Source organism: Labeo rohita, unplaced genomic scaffold, assembly GCF_022985175.1.
Source record: "Labeo rohita strain BAU-BD-2019 unplaced genomic scaffold, IGBB_LRoh.1.0 scaffold_477, whole genome shotgun sequence".
NCBI classification, from domain to species: Eukaryota; Metazoa; Chordata; class Actinopteri; order Cypriniformes; family Cyprinidae; genus Labeo; species Labeo rohita.
The window spans coordinates 19,023-44,681 of record NW_026129397.1 but is presented as its reverse complement, the minus strand read 5'-3'; the positions used below and the strand labels follow the sequence as shown (position 1 = coordinate 44,681).

Below are 25,659 nucleotides of genomic sequence, written 5' to 3'. Positions count from 1 at the left end.
AGCAGTCGGAGTGCTTCACGTAAAGCACGCGGCTGACGAGCAAAGCGCGCCCATGATCGAGTTCTCGCAAGCAAAACATGAGTCAACAACAAGCGCTGCATCAGCGTGAGCATAACTCAACACTGAACACAACGGTCTTGTCGATCGTTTGGGAAGGTAAGCCGCAACCAGGATGACACGGAGGGGGACTCTCACAACACAGGCTGTGCTAGAGAGGGAGAGACCGCTGTCTGTGCTGCAGATCCAACGATGAGAGAGGTGAATGTTGCTGCATCTCACACAGAGACGCTGCATTTGGCTCCGAAGAACAGAACGAGTGAGCAGATGCACACGCTGCCCTATTATACCCGGATGTCTGGGGCATGGCCAGCTATGCAAATCTGCACACCCAATTTTCATTGGCCTTTCTCAAAACTGTCAGAGGTGTTTGGGCTCTCAAGAGCGACCCCTAGTGTCGTACACTAACTCGACAACTCGGAGTGTACGACAGATAGGGAACCTCTTCCTTCCCTGACTTACCTATACCTTTATTTATCTGTATTAAATATGCAGAGTTAAAATAAACATATTATAGATTTAATTTATGAATTTATGTTTCATTTATTTTACTTATTTTAGTCTTAGTACACCGACACAAATGAATGTCTTTGACAATGATTATTATTTATATACAATAAAATAAAACAAAAAAATCATTTGTGGAACCAGATGCGAAACCAGTGCCTGTAATGGTAACACCGCATTTTGGAAGGTGTTATTCATTTTTATGACCACTAGATGATCACGTGCCGTTTTGAAAAGCTTCGGGGAATGAACCTTTTTCAGATACAATTGTGTTGAAAGCTTCACTTCGCCTAATGGCACTTTTTCAGAGCCTATCCTGATCTGATACCAAAAATTCTGAGTATCAACCGATACCAATATTGATCCGATACCAGCACAGTTTTTTTCAGTGTAGAATTTCTGTTCCTCAGTGTATGTTGACCTGATCATCACTCTTTTGTGTGTCACACACAATCTGCTAAATATAGACAACTTCATTATAAAGAAAATGTCAATCTATGACAAAAATACTGCTGTAAACTAGGTTAGTGGATCATTCAGTAGCAAAAGTTACTCTAGAAAAATCATGAGTTCACAATAATTTTATAAAATCTAAACTTGTAGTGAAAAAAAAAAAACATTATTGAACATTGTGAATAAGTGTAGGAATAAATCTTGTAAAATGTTACACATTGCTTTATGTGTTGTTGTAAAATACATTCATGAAAAACGAGCAATATATTTATGTATTAATATATACTATCAATTAAAAGATGTTTCTTTTAAATGTATAGCACAATAATGAGACAACAACATATGATAGATAAGATGAACAAGAAAGACTATTAATAATCATTCATTGCGCAAAAGTGAAATGAAAGGATCCAAATACAGAGCGGCACAAGACGCTTGTGTGCTGAGTGATGCACTTGAAGCAACACAGAGTCACAGCGCACAGACACAGCGCTCCACTTAGAGAAGTTCAAAGCACAAAGGGAAGAGATATTGATGTGTAGTGCATTAAATCTGTGTGAAAGTTTGAGCCTTATATTTTTACAGTTTTAAAAATCAGTTACTGTGCTCGTGAAGAACAATTCATAGTGCTCTCTACTCCAGTGTTGTGATCTAAAAGATACACAGTAGAAATTAACACGATTTAGAAACAGCATGAAACTCCAGCTAGATAAAGTCATTTTTATGCAAAACCATTTATCTTTATTTACAGATCAAATATAACATTATTAGGAGCATTTAATCATCTTGGATTTTTTCATCTTGACTGTCGTAACTGAATGTGACACACAGTTTGAATACTGAATGGAGGATGACAGACAGCCGCAGCGGAGAGTAGAGTTTAACCTTTAGTAACAAGTGTTTGTACAGCACAAGTTGATCTTTGCTTGACCGATCAGTGGAAAGGTGTATTTCATGTCCACCTACATGTGGAGATCAAATAATATCAATTTTCTATCACGAAAAAAAAAAAAATAAAAAAGCCAAATTCAGATTTTTTTTTTTTTTTTTTTACAAAAATGAAGGTGCTGCTTTCTCATATTTCTGCTTTTAGCATTAAATCAGGAAAACAAATGATCGCAATGTACACAGGCTGTACTGCTCCACTATAAGCAGGCTGAATACAATTTAAAATCCTCTTCAGTAGTCAAGGTTGAAAATTTTTTAGCAATATTTAAAGTAATCTGAAGTAATTTCAGTTTGAGTCTGAAGTCTGTTAAAATGTGTCTTGACTCTGAGTCACTCTTTGTGACTTTGTGCCTGCTTTAATAATTGATATCTATGATATGCATTACATCTGTTTTTCAGCAATTACATTGGACAGGAGTCAAGCACTAATAACTCATCTTTAATTTTCTGTATATATTCTCTGCAGTGTTTCCGACTGTGGTATTACACAGAAAGGCTGTGCTGTTCTGATTTCAGCTCTGAGATCAAACCCCTCACACCTGAGAGAACTGAATCTGAGCTGTAATGAACCAGGAGACTCGGGAGTGAAGCTGCTCTCTGCTCTACTGGAGGATCCACACTGTAAACTGGAGAAACTACAGTGAGTCTCATCACATCTCAGTAACTATAAGGTTTCAAGTAAAAAGCAAAATTACTGAGATATGTTTTCTATAGCAGTGGTTTTGATTGTTGTTCTCTCACCCTCAGTCCACACCTTTTTTAAAATAAATGTAAACAAATGTTAATTAATTAATTACTATCTTATTCATTGTGATATTTTGATGGAGCCTTTTTTCAAAACCAGCACTGTAGTGTTTTATACATATATATATATATATACATATATATATATATATATATATATATATATAACAACTACAGTGACTGCTAAAATCTAGAAATGCTTCTGTCATTACAGCACACCAGTATTAGAGTACAAGCAGGCTAAAGACACGAGTCACCTCAGAGTTTTCAGGCAAATGAATATTGAATGCAACTTCCAAAGGGAAAATATAGAAATATATGACGTGGCAATGATGGCCTCACCAGTATGGGGCAAAATGTCCACAATATTGATACAAATATTTCAACTAAAGTAATATGTTTCTCATAATATCTAAGTAAATTATTTAAAAAAAAACTTCAGCAATGCTTGTACCATATAATACCAAAATAATTTATTTTTTTGTTTTGATTCTGATTCTGATAATTTACTTTTATTAACTGAGTACATTGCAAAATTGATTGATTTAAATAAAAATACAGTTATGTTTTATTATAAAGAAAAAGATTGTGAAGGAATCTTACACTGCTTGAAGATCCCATAATAACTTAATATGGCTTAACAGTATCTCAATTAAAAGATTGTTTATATCTTGTGAGTGGCATCATATTTTTATGTATAATTTTTAATTAAAATAATTATAGTGATTATCTGTTTTTCCCCTCAAATACCACCTTTTTATATTCTTCAGTTATTAAAAATCTGTTGATTTAATTACATTTACAAACTTCCCTGCCCTTTCAACCACCCTACAATCTTAAAAAAACAAACACAAGAGTAATATGTTACTCTTAATATGTGATGTGATCTGGGAAAACCAGTTGGATGTTGCACTGGGACATTTTTAGGAAATACAAAAAAATAGGTCAATGTCTTTTTCGTTGTTGTTGTCAAAATTAGGATTTCATTACATTATTATTCTATAACATCTTGTCTATCATCTTTGAAAATATCTAGGCAAAATTCACTTGTTTAGAGTTGTTTTATCACTTGTTTTATTACTGGCAAATCATTTTTATTGTTTGTGATTTGGTCTTAGTGACTTAGGAGTCCTCTTGACTACTACTAACTTTTTACATTTTGGAGATGCTTTTAGTGTTAAAGGGGTCATCGGATGCTAAGTTCACTTTTACATGTTGTTTGAACATTAATGTGTGTTGGCAGTGTATGTACAAATCTCCCCTTTAATGATAAAAATCCATGGAGCATTTTTTAATTAATCTGTAAAAATAATATCCCCTTTTTCAAATCGAGTCATTCTCAGATGCCTGTCGTTGTGGCGTCACACCAGAGGCCGCTTCCACGATAGTTGATTGACATGAGCTCTCACCTCAGACCAGCTGTAACAGCCCGACCTCTTTGTTTTAATGCCGGAGCGGTGATGTAAATTAGACAAGAATATCTCAGATTGAGCGATTGAGGTGTTGTGTTGCTGGATGTAATAATGAACATAGTGGTCGTCATTTACTCCCGACATCTGAGCCGCTATATGCAGTAGATGCAGTACATTACGTTTGTTTGTGAATGGAATGCACCTCCTGATCTACATAAATGCGTCAAATGTTCGCAAATCATTCGTGATCCAGCTTCACTTACAGCAGACGTAAGTATAAGGGTTTTTTTATGAATCTGTGCGATTATCTTTACTAATAATGTGTTAGTTAGCAAGTTTAGCAGCTAAATGCGGCTAAAGTAAACAGACTCGTCACATCACAGAGAGAAGAGAGGGGCAGGGCGAGCAGAGCTCATTTACATTTAAAGCAGCCTCGACCAGAATGGGATGATTTTTGCAGAGCTGATTTTGGCAAGGTAAAAAAGGTGTTGTTTTACACAACCACTGAAAATTTTTAACCAAAGTATATTATAGACTATGGTTAAAAAGAGCCTAAAGAATCATATCAACTTGTGGAAAATGGGCATCCGATGACCCCTTTAAAACACTTTGTGAGATACTCTGCGGCAAATAAAAAAGTTTGGAGGAGTTGATAGCTACTGTACTTTTAGTCTTAAGATGTTTTGTAACATCATAAGATGTTTTTGTGACACCACCACCCCTGGTAGTATACAAATTATCATTACCGAAATAATCAACCTCATTTCCGTAACCTATGTATCATTACCGCAACATGTGTTCATTTAATGTTTATTTCATAAATTGAAAAATAGTAGTTTGCTTTTACATGTATGTGCAGAATCTATACATTATGTTATGTTTGCTACATCAATTTTCAATAAAAGTTTTCAATAAAATAATAAATATATTAGTTTGCAAATTGCAGAAGGTGTTGTGGTAATGAGAGAAATCATTGAAAATAAAATAAAAATGTTAATTCAAAATTAAATTTTATTTCAGAGTTTTAAGTAACTGTGCATGACTGTTAATAATCCATTTTTTTTAAAATGTGAAAATGTATGGGACCTAATTCCTAATAGAATTGACAATTTTAGCCTGTTGCGGTAATGAGATTTTTACTTGTTTTGGAAAATATGTTAAAAAATGTGTTAAATTTGAAGTGAAACCTTTTAAAATTTATGTCCACTAACACTTAAGACCTTGCTCTTAATGTTTCAAAAGGAAATTTGTTGATAAAAACATTTTTTTTAAATTTGTGTTTGAAATCTTTGAAACTACGTTTTCGTGAGAATCACCCATATAGCACTGCAAAAGGTTTGAAGAATGAAAATGATAAACTAGTTCAGTATTGGGAATCATGTGGTAGAGTGCATTTAAATTAGTTTCTTAGCTTGTGCTTGTGTTAGCAAGTTAAAATGTCTATACCACTGATCCTGGTGTATAGAAACATTTTTGCTCATATAAACATATAAAGATATAAACAAACACACTCTCACCCTAAAATTTAAACACAATCTCTGAGATCATTCATGTTCTTCACTCTCTGCAGGCTGTATAACTGCAGTATTGAAAAGAAAGGCTGTGCTGCTTTGATTTCAGCTCTGAGATCAAACCCCTCACACCTGAGAGAACTGGATCTGAGCTGGAATAAACCAGGAGACTCAGGAGTGAATCTGATCTCTACTCTACTGGAGGATCCTCACTGTAAACTAGAGAAACTAGAGTGAGTGTTATTATATTATTGAACACAATAACTGTGTAAAAAAAAAAAAAGGCAAACAAAGTTTTAAAGGGATAGATCACCCAAAAATGAAACTTCTGTCGTCACTTCAAGTAATTTCAAAACAGAATGACTTTCTTCTGTGGAAAATAAAAGAAGATATTTTGAAAAATGTCTTTTGTCCACACAATAGAAAGCAATGGTACCAAAACTTTGGTTGGCAACAATATTAAAATACCATCTTTTGTTTTTCACAGAATAAAGAAGGTCAAACAGGTTAGGAATGAAAGAGAATTATGACGGTTATTATTTGTGGGTGACAATCCTTTAAGAATCAAAATGTAAATGATCAAATACAATGATTATACTGAATGTGTCCAAAACAAATGTATATTTGTATATACACTTATAGACCATTGAACAACAACATACAAGAGTAAGCCAAAATTAATTAAATTTGCAGTGATTAATTGGCAGCAGCTTCACCTATAAATTACTGTATATTTTAGTTCCCCTTCAGGAACTCGAGCTGCGTCGAAACGCTATGGGAACGCCTTCAGCGTGACCGCGCTCTGAATCACATGTGTAATCAGTCCAATGAAAGAGCGAGACGTCATAGGCGGTGACGTCACCAACCAGGAAACTATAAATACACGTGCGTCGGAAGCCGGCGTCAGTTTCTGTCTTTCAGCAGCGCTCTGTGTCTGTGTTTGTTTGTGCTCCTTTTCGGTTGCTAGTTTGCACCACTTTTATTTGAGCACAATGTCTAAGAAAGTAGAAAAGTCCAAGCATTTAGACAAGCCATGTTTTAGAGCGTGTGTTCCTCCCTGCTCTCGCTACATCACGAGCGGGGATACACACGCTCTATTCGCGGTTTGTCTGGGAGCGGAGCACGCGGCATTGGCTCTCGAGCCCGCCGGAGCCTTCCTTTCTTCCTTCCTTTCTTCCTTTCATGGAATTCTCCGTTCTCAGCCTGTTTGTTAATCCCCGCTTCCTACAACTACGGCAACGTCGCGGGGTTGGACGAACGTGGCTATAGAGCGATGCCGCGGGTGGAACAGACTTGCCAGCTATCTGTCCCCCGGCTCGGCATCGTCTCTGAAGGCTCCGGCCCTGCCTTCCAAGCCGCTGCGAGTCACCTCAGCGTTGGTCGGCAAGGGGTATATGCCGGCGGGTCAGGCTGGTGCTTTTCTGCACACGATATCTGTGTTGCAGGCATACCAGGCTGACCTGCTAAAAGAGCTGGATGAGGGGGAAGAGATTAAGGATAATGACATCGCGGAGATTAGGAGGACCGCTGATCTTGCTCTCCGCGCCACTAAGGCATGCCCTGGTGGCCGCGGAGAGACATCTTTGGTTGACCCTGTCCGATATGAAAGAAAAGGACAGGGTCTTCCTTTTGGACGCCCCGCTTTCGCCTTCTGGTCTGTTCAGCGACTCCGTCAACTCTCGTCGACAGATACCAGGAGGCCCGTAAGCAAGCGGCGGCGTTCCAGCGGTTCCTCCCCCTCCGCCATCCAGCTCACGGGGCTGCTGGGCGGGAGCAGCCCCGGCCGTCTACCAGCTCCTCATACAGGGAGGCGCAAAAGCAGAGCGCTCTAAGTCGGGGCCCGACCTGAGGGTCGTTCTGCAGGCTGAGAAGTCCTCGACGAAGCGGCAATTCAGGACCGCTGAGGGCAGCCCCATCTGGGGGGAAGCGGGGTGCACCGCATCCTTCGGTGTCCGCCGCCCCCCTGTGCCCTCAGGAGGCCGTCTCGCTAACCCTGCCAGTGCTTCAGGGCGCAGCGACCTCCAGCAGGCATCCGCCTCGGTTTCTTCCGCCCGGAAACGTAGCGGAGCCGGGGAGCTCGCTACCCCTGAGGGGGTCTCTGGGGCCGCCAGTTCAGGTGCTTCCTGCCGGGAAACCGTTACAGGACACTGTTCTAGCGGCTCAAGCAACACCAGAGGCCAGTCTCGAGAGACTGGTTCCCTTAGTAGATCATTTGGCAGCGTGGAAACTACTGCCCAATGTGTCTGCTTGGGTCCTGCATACTGTAGAAATAGGTTATTGTATACAATTTGGCGCACATCCACCGCCGTTCAACGGGGTCCCGAGCAGGGTCTGGTAATGGAACAAGAAGTAGCCACTCTCTTGAGGAAGGAGGCCATCGAGGTGGTTCCCCCTCACGACAGAGAGTCCGGGTTCTACAGCCAGTATTTCATTGTTCCGAAGAAGGATGGGGGCTTATGTCCCATTTTGGATCTACGCGTGTTGAACCGCTCAGTCATGAAGCTGAAGTTCAAGATGCTTACAGTCAAGCAAGTTGTGTCACAGATCAGGTCCGAGGACTGGTTTGTGACGATAGATCTAAAAGACGCTTACTTCCATGTCTCCATCCTTCCTCAACACAGGAAGTTCCTGAGGTTTGCTTTCAGGGGCGAAGCATACCAATATCGGGTTCTTCCGTTCGGCCTAGCACTCTCCCCCCGCACTATCACGAAGTGTGTGGATGCAGCTCTGGCTCCGCTGCGACTCCGGGGCATCTGCATACTAAATTATATCGACGACTGGCTGATCCTAGCTCAGTCGGAACAGTTAGCGGCCCAGCATCGAGATGTTGTGCTCGCTCACGTGAAAGAGTTGGGGCTGAGACTGAATGCCAAGAAAAGTATGCTGTCTCCATCGCAGAGGACCACTTATCTAGGCGTGGTGTGGGATTCGACCACGATGCAGGCACGTCTGTCTCCCGCTCGGATCGAGTCGATCCTTGCTGCAGTCAAGAGAGTCAAAGAAGGCCGGTCACTCACTGTCAAGTAGTTCCAACAACTGCTGGGTCTGATGGCAGCCGCGTCCAACGTGATACCTTTTGGCCTACTGTACATGAGACCCCTACAGTGGTGGCTCAAGACCAGGGGGTTCTCCCCGAGGGGAAACCCACTCCGCATGATCAAGGTCACGCGGCGATGCCTACGTGCCTTAGACTTGTGGAGAAAACCCTGGTTTCTGTCTCAGGGCCCGGTGCTGGGAGTTCCTTGTCGCCGCGTAACGCTAGCAACAGATGCTTCCCTCACCGGTTGGGGTGCGGTCATGAATGGCCACACCGCCCGCAGTCTGTGGAGTGGCCACCAACTCACGTGGCACATAAATTGCCTGGAGATGCTGGCCGTGTTTCGAGCACTGAAACACTTCCTCCTGGACCTGAGAGACCGTCATGTGTTGGTCCGCACCGACAACACAGCAGTGGTCTCTTATATCAACCACCAGGGAGGTCTGCGTTCGCGCCCCTTGTACAAGCTGGCGCACCAGATCCTTGTGTGGTCCCAGGGCAAACTCCTCTCGCTGAGAGCAGTTTACCTACCTGGGTATCTCAATATGGGAGCAGACATCCTGTCGAGACAGGGGCCGAGGCCTGGGGAATGGATGCTTCACCCCGAGGTGGTGAAGCAGATATGGAGTATGTTTGGTCAAGCCCAAGTGGATCTCTTTGTCACGAGGGAGAACACACAATGTTCCCTCTGGTACTCTCTAGTTCATCCAGCTCCCCTGGGGCTGGATGCCATGGTACAGACATAGCCGAGGCTTCGTCTGTACGCTTTTCCCCTGATCGCTCTGCTCCCGGGAGTTCTAGAGAGAGTGCGCCGGGACGGGGTGTCCCTCCTTCTAGTAGCCCCGTTCTGGCCGGGCCGAGTATGGTTCTCGGACCTGATTTCTCTGATTTCTTTTTTTCCCCGTCAGGAGGGATCTCCTCTCACAGGAGGGAGGCACCATCTTCCACCCTCGCCCGGAGCTGTGGAAACTTTGGGTGTGGCCTCTGAGGGGGCACACCTCTTAGCTTCCGGTCTCTCAACTGAGGTTGTTGAGACCATCCTCCAATCTAGAGCTCCCTCTACGAGGAAACTATAGGCCTTGAAGTGGAAGCTTTTTACTTCTTGGTGTGGACGCCACCAGCAAGACCCAGTTAACTGCCCAGTTGGTACAGTGCTGGAGTTCCTGCAGGATCGGCTTTCCGCAGGGTTAACCCACTCCACCTTGAAGGTCTACGTGGCGGCCATTGCGGCCTACCACGCCCCTCTCGGTGGCCTCTCTGTGGGGAAAGACCCCCTTGTGTCACGTTTCCTCCGTGGTGCGCTGAGGCGGAGGCCTCCTGAACATTCTCGTTTTCTCTCATGGGACTTGTCGGTGGTGCTAGAGGCTCTCTGTAGGCCTCCCTTCGAGCCAATTGAGGAGAACTCCGATCGTCATCTTCCGATTAAACAGCTTTGTTGATCGCTATTACTTCTTTAAAGAGAGTTGGGGATCTTCAGGCCCTCTCAGTGGCCCCATCTTTTCTGGACTTTGCGCCAGGTTTAACAAAAGCCTTTTTGCACCCTCGTCCGGGTTACATCCCTAAAGTCCCCTCCTCAGCACCACAGCCAGTCATACTACAGGCCTTCTGTTCTCCTCCCTTTTGGGAGCCCGCCCAGCAGAAGCTAAACTGTATGTGTCCAGTTCGAGCACTGGACACATATGTCCACAGAGCTGCCATGTGGAGAAAATCGGACCAACTTTTCGTATGTATGGTCCGGCTAAGCGAGGCCTTCCGGCCACTAAGCAAACTCTAAGCCATTGGATTGTGGATGCTATTTCTTGTGCATATGAGTCCTCTGGTCTCCCTCCTCCTTTAGGGGTCAAGGCTCACTCTACCCGAAGTGTATCTGCCTCCAAAGCCTTTCTTGAAGGTGTATCCATGCAAGATATCTGTAATGCTGCGGGATCGTCCACACCTATTACTTTTGTCAGGTTTTATGACCTGGATCTGCGAGTCGCTCCTGGCTCTTCTGTCCTTCGCCCTAGCTCTCTCTAGGCAGTGACTTAGATTCTGGCGGCGTGGGCATCTCGTTCCCATAGCGTTTCGACGCGGTTCCAGTTCCTGAAGGGGAACGTCTCAGGTTACGTATGTAACCCTGGTTCCCCGGGTGAACGAGACGCCGCGTCTCGAGGCCATCCTCCTGCATCCCTGCGAGCGCTGCTTCTCTTCTGAAGCTGACGCCGGCTTCCGACGCACGTGTATTTATAGCTTCCTGGTTGGTGACGTCACCCGCCTATGACGTCTCGCTCTTTCATTGGACTGATTACACATGTAATTCAGAGCGCGGTCACGCTGAAGGCGTTCCCATAGCGTTTCGACACGGCATCTCGAACCAGGGTTACATATGTAACCTGAGACGTTTTTGCTGTATATAAAATTACAATTGAGTATAATATTATATTAGGGATGAATCAGAGGGTCAGTCATCATCATGATTCTGATGTGAACGCTGTCATTCACTGATACGGGCCGTGACAAAACACGCGCTGCTCGCGCTCCACTGACACTTACGATGTGAAACAGGTGTTAAAGACATAGAAATCTGCATTCAAACAGTCTTTTTAACCACACATCATTATTTCTGTGTTACAGACATTTAGCCTCTTCAGCTCTGTGGCATATTTTTAATTTTTTACTGATTTTGGTATACCTGAATTTAAAAGAGCACCATACTCGCATACATTGGAGTAAATTGATAAAAATGGTCTCATTTCACAGAAAACATCCTACATTTTAACACACAGGTGGAATAATTGTATAATTGCATTGTATTTTTTCATAATTTTATGATAAACACAAATAAAAAATCTAATTTGATTTTTTCTTTTCTTTTTTTTTCAAAGTTTTACTTTGAAAGTCTGTTTTTTAAGATATGTTTGGTCTACATCGATGGAGAAAGTTTCTTTTGATTCCACTAGGTGCCAGAAAACAGAGGAAAAAAATTTCTTTGTATTTTTTTTTAAAGGTTATTGAGATTTAATTGAAAGGAGGCAATATGTTCTCTAGGGGTCTCCATTCTGCAAGATAAGAAATGCTTAAATTCAAAAGAGTCCTATTCCCACATACATTGGGCTAAATGGATAAAAAATTGTCTCATTTTACAAAAAAATGTAAATTTTAACCTATGGGTGGAATAATTCATAATTATTATTGTATTTGTTTATAATACATAATTCTCCAACTCTGCATTGAGCTGGCAGCTAGCGCGCTAGGGGCGGTGCACATTCTGCATTTGCTGTGCCCTCCTCCCTCGTGCTTGGAAAGGCATAAATCAACATTGGATTGGGCAAGGAGTTTGATCGATGTCTCTTTGGACAGATCTCAAGATGGCAGAGTCAGAGGTGGTGTTTCAGCAGGCTTTGAATTAAAACCTAAAATTTAATCAAGTTATTGATCCAGTTTCACTGTAATAGCCCTATTTTATTTCCTAACAATGATGTTGGATCATGAATACAACCTGCTTGCTCCTCATGCAGCCTGCGATGAAGACATGATTGAGGAGATTGAAGTAGACCAGGGTAAGTCCATTGAGGACAAGGCCATGTCCAAAGAAGATAAGGTTAACTGGGACCACACACCGATAAAAAACAAAAATACTAAAAGAAGCAAGGTACAAGACGACCATGCCAAAGAAGACATGGTAAACGCTGTTTAGGGGGAAGGAGGGGGAAGCGTGCGTACCTGAAGGAGGGCTATGCGCTGATTGATAACAAGAGAGTGGACCCAGATTGACTTTTCGTTTTGCACTACTGTTATTGTTCTTAAGGTATGGTTTTACCTGTATTTTGTACAGGGCTATTGCAATTCAACACAAAGTTTTGTGGCTAGTAAGGTTACTCATTCCTGCGCATCTTTTCCGTTACTGTTATATCTGTGCATTTATAGAGTCTTTATTTTATGTGATCCTTGTTATCGTTAAATGTAAGGGGAGCTGGAAACTCACGAATGGCTAAAATCTTGGCTTCCACTGGCCGAACCTGCCCCTGACCTACCAGTTTCCCTAAATAGGTAACAGTAGCCTTGCCAATCTCACATTTTGCAAGATTTAACCCTTTGAGCGGTACGGTCCCACATATGGGATTCTATTTTCTGTGCCCCTGGGAGTACGGTCCCACATATGGGATTTAGAACGTTCGGTGACGTCACGCAACTGCTAAATTCAAACTGTGTTTTTGCGTGTTGGCTTGCACTGAGCCAGAGAGAGACACGCGCTGCGCTTGGAACAAATCAGGTGTTACAAAAGCAGATATCTCTGAAGCTTGGGGAGTTAGAGGCACCTGCCAATATCCCTTAAGGAGATCCAGTTTACTAACAAACTGAGCCGAACCCAGATTGTCAATACAATCGTTTATTCGAGGCAAGGGAAAACAATCTGGTACAGTGACCGCATTGATCCTCCGATAGTCCGTACAAAAACGGTAGGACCCATCAGATTTTGGGACAAGGAGGCTCTGTGAGCTCCACGGACTACTGCTAGGTTCAGCAAGACCCTCTCTTACTAAATACTCAACCTCATCTTTCATTAAAGCCCTCTTAGTAGCGTTCACCCTGTATGGATGCTGCTTGATTGGGAATGCATCCTTCACATTAATATCATGATACAAAACTTTAGTGTGCGTAGGAACATCATCAAAAATTGTGGGAAAATCACAAACAAGTGCAATTATATCTCCTTTCTGTGAGTCAGTTAAACTGACAAAAAAGTTCAAAAGATTGCTTAATATCTCTGAATTTGACAAACGTATAGACGGCAAAGTATCACTAGTGAACGAAATCCTATCGTCCTGACTCACAACATCAGCGAGCGGCACTATTACCTCATTGTCTACGGCTACAGGTAAAACAGGGGGCCGAGTGGTATTAACAGTAGGTAGCACATCATCTCTAGAATAATACGTTTTCAACATATTAATGTGACAAATTCGTCTCTGTCATTTCCGATCCGGTGTGTTGAGTACATAATCGGTCACACTCTTTTTTCCCACAATTTCATATGGCCCAGCAAATCGTGCGGATAATGCTGATCCTGGCACAGACAACAACACTAATACCTTGTCACCTACAGAAAATGAACGGGGAACTGTTTTTTTGTCAAATTGTTTTTTCATATTACGCTGGGTCTGAGACAGAAACTCCCTGGCTAACTCACAAGCATTCTGTACACGTTCACGGAGTCCACAAACATAATCCAGCACATTTATCTTCAGACTTAAATCACAATTAATACCTAACATTTGTTCCTTAAGAACCTTTAAAGGTCCCCTAATAGAGTGACCAAAGATCAGATCAGCCGGGCTAAATCGTAACGACTCCTGTACAGTCTTGCGAATAGCAAATAAAACAAAAGGAATTCCCTCATCCCACTCATTCCCCGTTTCCACACAGTACTTTTTCAGCATTGATTTCAGGGTCTGATGGAATCTTTCCGAAGACCCCTGACTTTCTGGATGGTATGGACTCGACACACGCTGTGTGATTTTAAGTGAACTCAGCACCTGCGTGAACAACTTGGAGAGGAAGTTCGTACCTTGGTCTGTCTGAACGACCTTCGGCAAACCAAAAGTAGAAAAAAAACAAGAGATTTAATTACAGCCTTAGCAATAATTTTTACGTAAAGGTATAGCCTCTGGATAGCGAGTGGCGGTACACATGATCGTAAGAATGAACTGATTACCAGATTTCGTCTTAGGTAGTGGCCCCACGCAGTCAACAATCACGTGCTCAAACGGCTCGGCCAACGCAGGAATTGGTATGAAAGGCGCAGGGGGAATTACTTGGTTTGGCTTCCCCATGTACTGACAAACATGACAGGACCGGCAATAATTGACTACATCTTTCTTAAGTCCGGGCCAAAAGAAATGGCGCAAAATGCAGTTATATGTCTTAGTGACCCCTAAATGTCCGGATAAAATATGATTATGAGCAAGGGAAAGCACATGCATTCAATAAGCAGAAGGAACTACTACCTGACATCCTAATGAACCCCCATCACTCACAGTATCCTTCAGCTGCCATTTACGGATCAACATGCCATCCTCTATGATGCAAAAAAACACCCTTTTTTTCCATCACTAGCTGCAGCAAAATATTTAATCAAGGAATTATCCTTTCTCTGAGCCTCCACAATTTCTTCACGAGTGACAGGCAGAGACAACGGAAGACAACCCTCCCGATTTTCTGAGTCTTTATTCTGATCAGAAACACTCAGCGCTTTTTCTGCAGTCTCACCTACACACAAAAAGGTATCACTTAATACGACCTCATCATTCATTTTCCTTGCCTGAGCACGGGTTAAAGCACATGCAGGGAAAACTTCAGGATAATTTTGTGCTAGTTCATTCGTTTCTGCAGACGCCAGAGGATGATCAACAACTTCCAAAGCAGGCAACACCCTCCCACTGGCCAAATCATTCCCTAAAATAAAAGACACCCCTGGAACTGGGAGCGCTGAACGCACCCCCACGTCCACAAACCCGGTAACAAGATCAGACTGCAAATGTATGCCATGCAGAGGTATCTTCATGACATCCATACTAATGCCCTGAACTAATATACTAGACCCCAAATATGACTGATTTTCACCAACACCACAGGTTTTTGATGTGAAGAGCTCTGTTTACGTTTCAGCGCTGAATAATCGGCAATTACGTGACCCACTTTATGACAATAATAACACTGTCGTTTTTCTTTTGGCTGTTTATTTGTCATTTTTGCTTGCACCAGCAGCGATAGTACAACAACAAGTGGGCCTTTATCAGCACGTACACTAGTGAACACGTTTTTGTGGGTGAGCGCAAATTCATCGGCCAACACAGCCGCCGCAGCAAGAGTTGTGACTTTCTGCTCGTTTAAGTATAGAACAATACGTTCTGGCAAGGATTTCTTAAAATCTTCAAGTAACATTAATTCACAAAGAGTGGAAAGATCAGTTACTTTACTTGACACGCACCACTTGTCAAACAACACCCCTTTCTCGCGGGCGAACTCCATGAACGTTTGATTCGCACCCCTTTTATGATTTCTAAACTTCTGCCTGTATGCTTCTGGTACTAGCTCAAAGGCACGGAGCACTGCTGCCTTCACAGTTTCATACTGTAAGCTATCCTCTAAGGACAGTGTGGAAAAAACTTCCAAAGCTTTGCCCGTCAACCGGCACTGCAACAGTAGTGGCCATACATCTCGAGGCCAACCTAACGATACAGCTATCCTTTCAAAAACCCCAAAATAGCTATCCACTTCCGATTCTCTAAACAAAGACACCAAAGGAAGATTTTTACTCACATCGAATGCAGCTGGAGACGTACTTTGAACCGCCGAGTCTTTGCTCACAGAGTCTGAAGTGAATGAACCAGCAGGGACAGAAGCAAGCTTCATCTCCTCCATCTCTAACCGGCGCAACTTCACCTCTTTGTCGGACTCAATTTCCATCTTACGGACTTGGAGTCGCAGATAAAATTCAGCTTGGCGTATTTGCACCCTCTCATCCGCTTCCATGCGGAGCCGAGTGAGGCGAACCTTCAGGTTCGTATCCTCTTTCGATCCTGGCGTAACTGGGGAAAATGGCTCAAAGGGTGGCAAAACTGCCCTGGCATCAACCTCCGCCTGTGCCTCAGCAAATTTCGCCCCTTCCTCCTCAGCCTCCATATCCTCGTCAGAATGCACACTACGTCTAATTTGATCTGCTTCCCCCTCTGTAGAGAGTTAATAGGGCATGTTGTGTGTCAAAATATAATTTATTGCCCCCTCATAAAAATCATGTATCAAATATGATTGTTAAGCTGTAACAAAAAGCAGCGAGACACGTCTGTGTAAAACAAAAGTATACGATAGTTGTCAAAATATTGCAAAATTAAATGTTTTTAAAAAAGGTAGAGTTTGCTACAAGTTAGAAAAGAAAAAAGAGTTGAGCATTTTACGTTGATCTAAAACAAAAAAGTATAAGACACGATCGTTAAGCAACAGCATAAGATACTTGTCAAACTGTATGCTGCAGTCTAGCATTACAATTTTAAAAAGGTAGTGTTTGTTACAAGTTAGAAAATAAAGAGTCGAACATCTTACGCTGATCTAAAACTAAACAAAACACACAAAAATGTATCAGACACGTTCTTGTAAAATAGCATACGGTAGTTGTCAAAATCTGTTGCAGTATTGAAAAACTTAGGATCTCAAAATGTATCTTTTGAAAACCATTTTAAAAATCAGACCTTGCATTACCATGACAAATGTACATCAAAATCATATTACAAAATGTTTTTGTTCATGAATTATAAAAAATGTAAGTTTAAGTTAAGTTTAGTGCATTTTCAGGGTTAATAAATCTATGACATTTCTTAATTGATGAAAGCATTCTTCTTTTTTAACATTAATACAAGTAGTTTTTCATTTTAAATATCATACCAGTTTCCTTTCAAACAAACATCTCCTAAGCCACAGGAAAATGTTTCTTTATTTTTTCGTTTATTTTATTTAGTTACTGATTTTAGTTTTAGATTTAGATTTAGATTTTACTGATACTGGTCCCGTTAGACCTGCGGTTTGGTAGTTAAAACACATGTTCACATGCATGTAGTTAATCGTCTAAGCTTAACATCATCACACAAAATGTAAATAGCTTGTATCCCACAGCCCAATAAACAAGAGAAGTTGGTGTGTGGGGGTCTATGATCGGCGATGCATGGCTTATCAGATCAGCCAATGTTGTAAAACACTAAAGATGGGTGTCACTAAAGAGGGTTTGCGTCTAATTGAGGGGATCTGGCATTTTTAACTTTTGTGGGGGGCTGTGTCAGGTAAAGTACAGTTATCAAAACAGATATTTTTTCTAAGATGTTCAGTGATCAAAAGGATATCTATTCCAACCATTTATGGTATACACCTGTGAGCGCAGCTGGGTCTGCTGGTGTTGTGAACGTTGCCAAAAAGTTCAGTAGGTCAAAGGATGTGCATTGAACCTTTTTTTACAACACACAGCTGGATCTGTGTGAGGGCATCTGGTAAACTGTTAGGTAAAGTTGATGAACTGGAATGTTTATAATGTGGATCTGGTGAATGTGGCTTCAAACTGATGTTCTGTTCAGGATGAGGTTAGATAAATAAAGGAGAAGTTGATAACAACAAACTTAAATAGGGATGAAGGTGATTGTTTTAACAAACCGGTGTATGCTGTTGGGAAATTCTTGTTTCATTTTAGTGAATATTGTTTGTTTAGTTACATTTGTTATTTCTTTATATCAGGGTTCCCGCGGGTCCTTAAAAAGTCTTAAAAAGTCTTAAATTTAGTTTATCAAATTTAAGGTCATAAAAAGTCTTAAATTGTACAAGAAAGTCTTAATTATGATTAAGAGGTCTTAAATTTTAGGCACGGGAAGACCAGAATTGGATACAACTTAGTGTCACGATTAAACTTCAAAAGGCTGTGATTTCGTTAAATAAACATGAGCGCTGCGCGTTCAAAGTCCGGTGCTGAGCTGCTTTGTGTACTGCGGTTACCGGGGAAACACATGTCTGCAGTTCCGAATGCGCCATCTGCTGGCAGAGATTGAATGTGCATTTTCAATAAGCCTGTTGTTTTGAGTAGGGTATTCTTACAATACAGGAGGCTGTAGTTTCAGGACCGCATTTCTAGGACCCTGTAATTTTTTTTTAAATTATTTATTTATTTATTTTATTGTATTTATTTATTTGTCATATGTATGCATTAACAGCTCATACTATTTATAGCAGTTGCTTTTCAATTCTGTATGTTATTATTGTTAAGAAAATACTGAATGTAGTTGTTTAATTGTATACACTTAATTATTGTCCTAACCAACTCCTAATCCTAAACTTACCCCTGGGTAACCCTCTTTTATTTCAATATATTCTAGACTTCAGTTCATTCGCCGCTGCGATTCATGTCTGACGTGTGACCCACTTAACAAAGTGAAGTAAACAGTAAAACAATTGTCATACAAATTAGTGTGTTTATTAGTACTTTAATAAATTTAAAATAATTTGAATACAAATACTATTTTACAACATCCAGCAGCACAATGAACTGTTTTGGACCGTTAAATGGGCTAAATGGAGATTGCTGACACCCTCTTGAACACTCAACTTTGTCAGCTTTTACATTAAAAATAAGATGGAAAGATAAAAAAATAATTAATAGTTTCAATGGATTTAGTCTTTGCGTCTGTTTGATGTTTCTTTAGAATGGAATTGCTAGATGGCGCTGTCTCAAAAAATAGGGTCCCAGAAAAGTGGTTTTGCAGGAACATAGTATTGGGGTTGTTTTGGTTCAGACCAAAGCGAAAAGCAACACCAATTTTTACCCTGCAAACATGCAAAGCTGTAAATGTGAACTGGTGGATCATTAAGAAGATAATTCATCATAAAAATCTAAACACTAACATGTATTTGTATGTTTTTAAAATTGATATAATAATTTATTGATAATTATTTTAATTAATAAAAGGAATACTTTTGACTCATCTATTTTCGTAAAAATCGATACATTTAAAGAAATGTGAAATGCATCACTTTATAAAACCTTTTGTTTTTGTGAAAAATCTGAACTGTAAATCAGTTTTTACAGTAGTTTACAGTCATTTTACAGTTTAATATTTAACCATAGACATTGCCTTACCCTGCTCATATGGTATTCATTTTATTTGTGCAGGTCTTAAAAAAGGTCTTAAAAAGTCTTATATTTGAGCTTAAAAATCCTGCAGCAACCCTGTTATATTTACTTCTAGATTTTTCAGTCCTCAACACAAGCACAAGCACAGACACGTACACAAACACTCACACAAAGCACCAACATACATACAAACTCAAACATAAACATGCACGCAAAAACAAACAACAAACATGCATGTAGACACAAACACAAACTCGAACAAAAACATACATACGAACTCAAACACAAAATGGCAAACATAAATGCAAACGCAAACATACATGCAACTAAAACACAAACACAAACATACATGCAACTAAAACACAAACACAAACATACATGCAAACTAAAACACAAACACGCACATAAACACAAACATACATGCAAACTCAAATGCAAACACAAAACATTCATGCAAACTCGAACACAAACATACATACAAACTCAAAATGGTAATAAATGCAAATGCAAACATACATGCAACTAAAACAAACACACACATACATGCAAAAACAAACACAAAAAGACAAAGACACATGCAAACACAAACATCCATGCAAACTTAAACACAAAAGGCAAACATAAATGCAAACACAAACATACATGCAACTAAAACACAAACATACATGCAAACATAAATGCAAACACAAACATACATGCAACTAAAACACAAACATACATGCAAACATAAATGCAAACACAAATGCAAACACAAACAAACAAACACACACATGCAAACACAAACACACATGCAAACTCAAATGCAAACAAATGCAAACACAAACAAAGCATGCAAACTCAAAGGCAAACATAAATGTAAACACAAACATAAACACAAACATGCACGCAAAATCCACATGATAATAGAAAAACGTATGATTAAATAACGATGTAACTTTTGGTTTAACAAATAAGTTTAGTTTTGTAGATCTTTAGATCTTTCACACCTTAAGCCATGATGAGTATTAGAAGTTGCCAAATGATGCTGAAAGACTTCATTAACCTGTTTAATGTGAATAATATCACTTAAGACTAGTTTGACAAACACCGTTCTAACAACAAGTACAACCGTTGCAGAAAATGTATTATAACACCACAGTAAGATAAAGCTATGGATGAGCGATCGACCAACTTATCAAATGCTAAACATATTTTTACAAGTTCCTGCTTACATAGTTTAAGATGAAACTTAAAAAAATATAGGCATGAGCTAACAATCAGTAAAAATGCTGGCCACACTCAACATACAGAGGGAGAGACTGAATATTCAGACAGCAAGAGCAGGACCATATTGACTTTTTCTTAAGATAAAGACAATTATTTGGTTTATTTGGTATCTCGCTTCACAATGGTTGCTCCATTACAGCACACACATCAAGTCTTTTTTTAGCATACGTATCTCGTATTATTCTGCAATATATTTGTTTAGTCTAAATATGTTTTAACAGTTCTTTGTGTTTTTGTTTTTACAAAGTTGTTAAACACGTGTAACTAATACCTTGCTCAAATGCTGTAGACTGTCAGGTCAGGGAACTACATTACCCAGCATACACCTCGGTCTTCAAACATGGCCGCTGGGGATACATATCCCAAAACACTCATACATGGCAGCGCCCCAAAATCATTGGACTTCTGTTTAAACGCACACTATATATAAAAAGACTCACATTTCCACAATTTTTGTGAAGTATACGCTCCTTCCGTGTTGTGATGTGACAAACCCCCTTTTTTTGTGATCTGTGTTAGTGATGCAGAGTCCGATTCACTTCTGCGAAACAATTCATTTGGTCAGTTCGGCTCAATGAACCGGTTCAAAGAACCGATTCATCAGCTTTCTTTTCGTCGGTCATTTCTTTTCTAACATCTCAGGGTCATTTTATATCATTTTATGTCATTTTATGAAAAATTTAAATAAAGTTAACTGTGTGAACACGTATTGGTGATTATTGTCTGTTGTTCATTTAAGTTAACAATGTTCGTGATCCTTCATTGTTTGTTTAGCTTATTAGTTTTACGATAATAAAACTCTATTTGCTTCAGTTGACTTCGGAGCAGAACTCGAATTCTGAAGATCTCCTTGACAAATTGGCATCATTAATTCTGTTACTTTACTTTTAATCCCGCAATCCACTTCAGGCAATTTCTATCGTTTAAAGCTCTGTTAAAATGTAAAACTCTATTGTAGGCGTAAAGTTTATAACAACAGGTTTTGGGTGGTTGGGATGCGTCTAAGCGGTGAGAACTTAAATGTGACAGTAACAGATGAGAGCGTTACTCAAACAGTCCACTGCATCATCTTTTAAGAAAATATTCCGTCTACAAATTATGTATTCATTAAAGCGTTGAATTAATATAAGCATACAAGTTTTCATAACGACAATAAGTACAATGCACCCTAACAACACAACAGACTGATCCCTGCTAAGTACACCTAAAATTGCTAGACGGCTTGACTTCATCCACGCTAGTACGCTAGGCCTCGTCACACCGTTGTACACTTTGAAACAGAACAATTTTATGTTTCCATGACTTTGTTCACTCTTTCTATTTGAATTTGTGTACCGCTCACCATCCTTACCTTATTTTCCCACCTAATGGTAATTGTTAGGCCTTATCCTTATGGCGTTGTACGCTTTGTTTTTTAGTTTTGGTTGTCATGTTAGCGGGGCCTCTTTGTTCATATTCGTCAATATTTCTGCAAATTTTGTTTGATTTAATAAAAGATTGCTTTTTAAACTCCATCTTCATTCGAGATATTTATATTATATTATTATATTATCCTAGTTTTTATGTTTTAAATGACAAAGTTACCTTGTAATCATTAAACAAAATATCATAACTGACTTGAGTGAAACTTATAGTGACCAATGTTTATGACTTCTAGGGACAACCCACCCGTGTGCGTGTGTGTGTGTGTGTGTGTGTGTGCAGGCCAGTGCTAATAAAATGTAATACAATGTAAAGGAAACGGCACTGAGGTTCGCATTAGTTTGAAGCAGATACTGAAGCAATCACCTGGTTTTCAAATTATTGAAGCTTCGGACGTTCATAGATCACGTGCTTTTCTCAAAACTAATCAAGCTCCAATACAGACAATGTGACAAACAGGTGCTTTGTCACACATGTAATCATTTATTTATTTATTTATTTATTTATTTATTATTCAAAGAACAATAACATAAAACATGTTATCAAGAAACTATGTAAAAAAAGAAAAGAAAAAAAAGATAGAAAGACAAATTACAACAAACCAAAAACAGTTGCCAGGGAGAGGAAAGTAGTATAAAAGTTGAAAACAAAAGTACAACATATATATATATATATATATATGTGTGTATACACACACACACACACACACACACATACATATATATATATATATATATATATATATATATATATATATATAATCAAATAAATATATTGTAATATTCACAAACTTTCAAAGTTCTTACAGCTTTTTTTATTCACAGTCTCGAATACTGTCAATATAAATACATATTTCAGTCAACAAAACCATAACATTTTTTCTTTTTTTATTAGTAAATATACACTTATGAATGTGAAATTTGGTCAATAGAATAAGTAAATTAATTAAGTAAAAGTACTGTTCCTCTTGGTCAGGATAGTCAGTAAAGCCAAAGAGTACATTTTCCCATAAGAGTAAACAAGGTCTTTGTAACGTTGTGAGTGAGACGAGAGGCAAGCGGAATCCATTGTCGAGCTTTTATTCAAGGGACGAGACAGATACATGGTCAAACAGGCAGGGTCAAAACAACAGCAAACAGGTATGTTAGGGCGAGACACAATAGAAGACTTAGAAGTCCGTGAAGCAGGCGTGGGCAGATCCGTGGCGAACATAATCCATAAAGGAACGAGACGAGAGAATAATCCAAGAAACGAGCGAGAGTCCAGTAGGCAGGTGGCGAGACAGACAAGAAGAGAAGGCCAGGCAAGGGAACTAAACACAGGGAACTAGGAAACTAGGAACGCTAACAATGAAAATCACAACAACACTAACAATACTCCGTGAACTCAGAAGGAAAGTCTGGGGCTTTTATAGCGAGCCTGATTGGTCACAGGTGCTGACGCAATCAGCGTGATGGATACTGGGAGATGTAGTCCGGGGTGTAGAACAACAGTCAGTGTGTGAGGATAAGGTGAGAGCGACATCTGGTGGTGACCGACCAGATTCGTAACATAGCCTCCCCAAAGGAGTAGCTCTCCAGACGCTCCAACCGAAAAACAGTCCTGGGGAGCGGTGGGAGGGCCAGGAGACGCAGAAGCCTTCCAGGGCGGAGCCGGAGGTGCAGGAGCCCTCCAGGGTGGAGCCGGAGGCGGAGCAGGAGGTGCAGGAGCCCTCCAGGGCAGAGCCGGAGGCGGAGCAGGAGCCCTCCAGGGCGGAGCAGGAGGCGCAGGGGCCCTCTGGGGCAGAGCAGGAGGCGCAGGAGCCCACCAGGGCGGAGCAGGAGGCAGAGCAGGAGGCGCAGTAGCCCTCCAGGGCAGAGCAGGAGGCGCAGGAGCCCACCGAGGCAAAGCAGGAACCCGCGTCATGGACCGGGACCTGGGGAGAGCAGGGACAGAGGAGGCAGACAGAGTAAGGAGAGAAGTAGAGAGTGTACAGGTTAACGCCGTCTCCATAAGAGGTTCTACAGCCGGAGCTGACACCTCTGGAGGCATTTGCGCAGTCTCTCCGGCAAAAGAGGCCTCTAGAGCTGACTTGTGATCAGACGGGAGCTCTGGAGCAGGCCTGTGGTCGGACGGGAGCTCTGGAGCAGGCTTGTGGTCGGACGGGAGCTCTGGAGCAGGCCTGTGATCAGACGTGACCTCAGGAGCTGACTTGTGAACAGATGTGACCTCGGGAGCTGACTTGTGAACAGACGTGACCTCAGGAGCTGACTTGTGAACAGATGTGACCTCTGGAGCAGTTTTGTGAACAGACGTGACCTCAGGAGCTGACTTGTGAACAGTCGTGACCTCAGGAGCAGGCTTGTGAACAGACGTGACCTCAGGAGCACAGTGTGCAGCCCACACACACCAAATGGCAACCGCCATTAAGGGAAGAGCAGCAGCGGGTGGCAGGGTCTCTTTACTGGTGGGTTTAGAAGGTGCCGATGCCACTGGGAGGTTGGCTGCCCGCACTGACACCAGTGGTGGGTCCAGCACGCTGGCCATCATGATCGTGTGGGACAAGACATGGCGAGGCTTTGGGCGGTCAGATGAGACATGGAGGGACTCTGGGCTGTCAGCCGAGGCATGGCGAGGCTCTGGGCGGTCTGACGAGTCGTGACTTGACTCTGGGCGGCCTGACGAGACGTGTCTTGACCCTGGGCGGTCTGACGGGATGTGACTTGACTTGGCTCATGAAGAACAGCTGAGGCTTGACCTGGTTCGTGGAGAACGACTGTAAATTGACCTAGCTTGTGAATATCTGTAGTGATTTGTGAAGATTGACTGTGACTCACTAAGACCAGTTGTGGCTTCACTTGACTTTACCTTGCTGGAACAGCTGTGGCTTGACTTTACTAAAGCAGATGTGGCTTGACTTGACTTAACTGGAACAGTTGCGAGTTGACTTGACTTTGCTGGAGCAGCTGCGACTTGACTTGACTCAGGAAACGCAGCTGCCACTTGACTTGACTCAGGAAATGCAGCTGCAACTTGACTGGACTTGGAAACTTGACTTGATTCAGGAAACGCAGCTGCAACTTTGTTTGGCTGTGATATGGCAGCAGTGACATGACGGAGCTTTGTTTTATACGGGCGGGTTGCACGGCCGACGTTACCGCGATGTCGCGTTGCTCCTCCGCGACACCCACAGTAAACGATGAGCCCACACACATCAATGCAAAGTCCATGAAAGCAGCCAGAGATGAGCGCAGACCCTCGCGTCTCAACCTCACCTTTAAAGGCTCATTAACGCCATCGCAGAAAATCTCAATAATAATACAGTCCGGGAGGTCAGAATAATTTGAAATGGCCAGGAATTCACTGATGTTTTGTTCTAATGATCTTTGTCCTTGTTTTAATCTGAATAATATCCTGTTTGTGTCCATACCTGTATGTCCGTGGGAGAAGCTGCTGGATCCTTGAGGGGCGGAGTATTCTGGAACGTTGTGAGTGAGACGAGAGGCGAGCGGATCCATTTGTGAGCTTGGCGTGGGCCGATCCGTGGCGAATGTAATCTGTAAAGGGACGAGACGAGAGAATAATCCAAGAAACGCGCGAGAGTCCAGGGTTGAGCAATACTCTGAACTCTCTTTAGGGTCCTTTGATATTTTATCATTAATTTGTAACTGACGCACT

General features: G+C 41.4%; 1 protein-coding gene across 1 annotated transcript in view; it reads left to right on the top strand.

Moving 5' to 3' along the window:
* Window positions 1-249: 249 nt before the first annotated feature.
* Window positions 250-25,659, top strand: part of LOC127160859 (ribonuclease inhibitor) — a 40,591-nt gene continuing 15,181 nt past the window's right edge. The window contains exons 1-2 of the mRNA XM_051103507.1: window positions 250-353; window positions 2,432-2,605. Of these exons, the coding sequence (XP_050959464.1) occupies window positions 250-353; window positions 2,432-2,605 (278 nt within the window). The remainder of the gene's footprint in view (window positions 354-2,431; window positions 2,606-25,659) is intronic.